Source organism: Austrofundulus limnaeus, unplaced genomic scaffold, assembly GCF_001266775.1.
Source record: "Austrofundulus limnaeus strain Quisiro unplaced genomic scaffold, Austrofundulus_limnaeus-1.0 Scaffold1927, whole genome shotgun sequence".
Taxonomy (NCBI): Eukaryota; Metazoa; Chordata; class Actinopteri; order Cyprinodontiformes; family Rivulidae; genus Austrofundulus; species Austrofundulus limnaeus.
The window spans coordinates 12,411-15,583 of record NW_013954329.1 but is presented as its reverse complement, the minus strand read 5'-3'; the positions used below and the strand labels follow the sequence as shown (position 1 = coordinate 15,583).

Genomic DNA, 3,173 nt, shown 5'->3' with positions numbered 1-3,173 from the left:
CTTTTATGAGTTTTTGGCCATTGACTATCTTTAAATCGCTGCATCCTGGTACAACAGTCGGCTCTGGAAGCGATCGCTTTTTTCTATTTTTTTTTTCTTCTTTTTTTGAAGCGAGTGGTTGAAGCAAATGGAGCATAAGAGCCCCCTGGTGGCTGAAGAAAAAAATCCATGTATAAGCYGCACCGGWCYATAAGCCGCATGGTTCAAAGTTCAGGAAAAAAGTTGCGGCTTATAGTCCGAAAAATACGGTAATAGAAATTTTTCATGTGTGAAACACCTGTTTTCATGAGATGTGAAATACTGTTGTACTCTTCTTTACAGTATATACTGATTATATTTCATTTTTATATTTGCAGTTCCTTGACTTTTTGTTTCTGCTACTGTCTGCTGTAAATGCACTTTATATTGTCATCAATGCATGTTCCCATAGAATGCATGAGATTTGTGCTCTGCATTTGACCCATCACACACATAAGTGATGAGTATGACAATGAGCCACGGACACAAGATGTTTTACAGCTACCTTTGATAACGTGAAGTCTACAGGAGAGCTGTCATGAAAAAAGTGGACATTCAACCACCTCAACCTGTTCAGCATGTCAACACCTTGGATGAGTGTGGCAGTGATCCTACCTGTAAATAACCTTCTTTGGTCGTTCCTCTACTGTGTCCCAGAAGCGCGCATGTCGGATTAGGTTCTGCACTCGGTCATCCTGATCTGGTATTTGGTTCTCAGGCATCTCAGCCAACGAGAGGAGGGCAGGAGGTAGACCTGAGATCACCTTGGATTTGGTCAACCAAGCAGCCTGACGCACACCTGAGACATAAAAACGTGAAAATTACTAAATAAATACACATTAAAACTCAAAGATAGAAAAGATAAGATCAACACTCGGCATACATATGGATCTTAAGAGTTTTATCATGTAAGAAGTCCATAGTGCTGAGTCAGCATTCACACTATTGTTTTCCATTGGTTCTTTAGAACCTACAATAGATATTATAAAGTGGCATCCCTATCCTTCAAATACAAAAACTCAAAGAAATCATCTTTATACTTAAGAAAATTAGCATAGTACACATTAGGGTTGCGCGGTATACGTGGTAGATGGTAGAAACGGTATGAAGTTGGCCTACAGTAGAAATTTATACTCTACCGTCCTATCGTCATTACATCATCACACCTGTGTCAACATGGCTGCGAGTGCAGAGACAACTGAGCAGGAGTTCAAAATATAATGAAGAAATTCTAGCGTTTTAAAAAGCGTATAGACAGAATAAATCCTCAAAATTTCCTCCTCCCGCTGTAGAAAAGTTATGTCATGTCGCGGGATCATTTCCTCCCTCCCTCCCTCCCTCTCCTCTCCTCCTGCTGCACGTCGAGCAGAGCAAAGCTTTAACAACTGTAGTTTTTCACACCCAAATGTTGGAGAAAAAAAAATGTTTTATGTATTGTTACCCACAGAGATTATAAAAAAAAAAAAAGACGTGGACGTTTGTTCATTCATAAATCCATCTTGCTAATGTAAAGTCGGCTTCTGCTCTGATGATGACAATGATGAAGATGAGAGCGCAGCAGAGCAGCAGCTGATAAGTTCAGCAGGCAGAAGCTCATTGTTTGGCAGGCAGATATTAAAGCAAAAATGTTGGGTTTAATTAAAATTACAGTTTTCTGCAAAAACATGCTCTAAAAATGACATTATCTTAACTTTTTATAATTTTCTACCACGATATATACCGTTACCGTGAAGGGGTTCAATTTATATCGTGATATGAATTTGAGGTCATACCTCCCAGCCCTAGTACACACGATTTTACCCATTTTGTCACATAACTGGTTTTTGTACCTTATATGTTGGCCTGTCACGATAGCAAATTGTACTGGATGATAAATTGTCTCAGAAATTATTGCAATAAACAATAGTATTGTTGCAGACCAGTTTAAACTAATAAAATGATATAAACAACCCATTTATGGAAGTGTGCTTTAAAATTTACAGTGTAAAAAGAAAAAAAATAACTGTCGGCAATCCCAAGGCATCGCCAGCTGTGTGAAGGCGTCAGAAAACTGAAGACGCTCCTCTAGGTAAAGGTCTGTTCACTGGATCTCATGCTACAGAGGTTAGAGACCATTTCCCTGGCAAATACCAGGAAACCGACACCAGAAGTACGAAAATTATTGTCTTCATTTTAATTTATCATATGATTAATCTTTATTGTGACAGGCCTACGTATATATGCTTCTACATATTTTAACTGTTTACTTTTATCATCATAGATGTGCAAATTCTTACAGGTTAGGTTAGGTGCTCTTTGAAATTTGATAAAGTGCTCTGGATGCTATTGCTAAGGTTAGCTAAAACTGAAGAAAAAAATATATTGGTCCTACCTGTAGGATATTTGGTTATTGAACATACAAACAATTTCAATGCCACTGAAACTGGTCCCTTTTACATCACTAAAAATATTTTTATTGAATAGGGGTGCAACAATATATGTATCTGTATCAAACCGTTCAATACACACTATGTATGGAAAAATACAGATTTTTTAAATTTATTTTATCAACTTGTCTCTTGAAGATGCTCTGTGTTGAAGGATCAGTGGATCTGTGCTCCACTACTCCACCTAGGCTGCATTGTGTAGTGCAGATCCACAGAGAAACCTGCTGTTTCAGCAACATTTAATTTAAAAACTGTACTTTTGAGGTTAAACAAATGTTCATAATTAAATTCAATAAATTTAAAGCTAAGGGCGTGGAAATTTCTCTTTTTTGTATCGAAAAAATATTGAACTGAGACTAAATTATCAAACCGAAACGTAAATTTTCTATATTGTTCCACCCCCAGTATTTACACATTTATAAATCATGCAGCAACTACCCACCCTATACTGAATTTTATTAATTAATTTTTTTTAGCTCAGAAGAACTGTTATTGCTTTTATTACTTTTTATACAGCTTTTTACAATGTCTGCACTAACTTTGTTATTTTAGTTAGGGAGCCCTGCCCCATTTTTACTTTGTGCCTTGGCTGTGTCCAAAACGACAGGCCGGGTCCTCCGGAGGACCCAGACTACCCGGTCGCGGCGGGCCGGGTCCTTGGTAGACCGGGAAGACCGGAAAAAAAGAGGCTGTGAATTTGGACGGTCTAGCCACCCCACCACCCCGGCG

At 38.2% G+C, this 3,173-nt stretch overlaps 1 protein-coding gene across 1 annotated transcript in view; it reads right to left on the bottom strand.

The window, feature by feature from the left end:
• mrpl37 (mitochondrial ribosomal protein L37) overlaps positions 1-3,173 on the bottom strand; it is a 14,260-nt gene that overhangs the window by 9,663 nt on the left and 1,424 nt on the right. Inside the window, exon 2 of the mRNA XM_014033991.1 lies at positions 634-817. Within this exon, the coding sequence (XP_013889445.1) occupies positions 634-817 (184 nt within the window). The remainder of the gene's footprint in view (positions 1-633; positions 818-3,173) is intronic.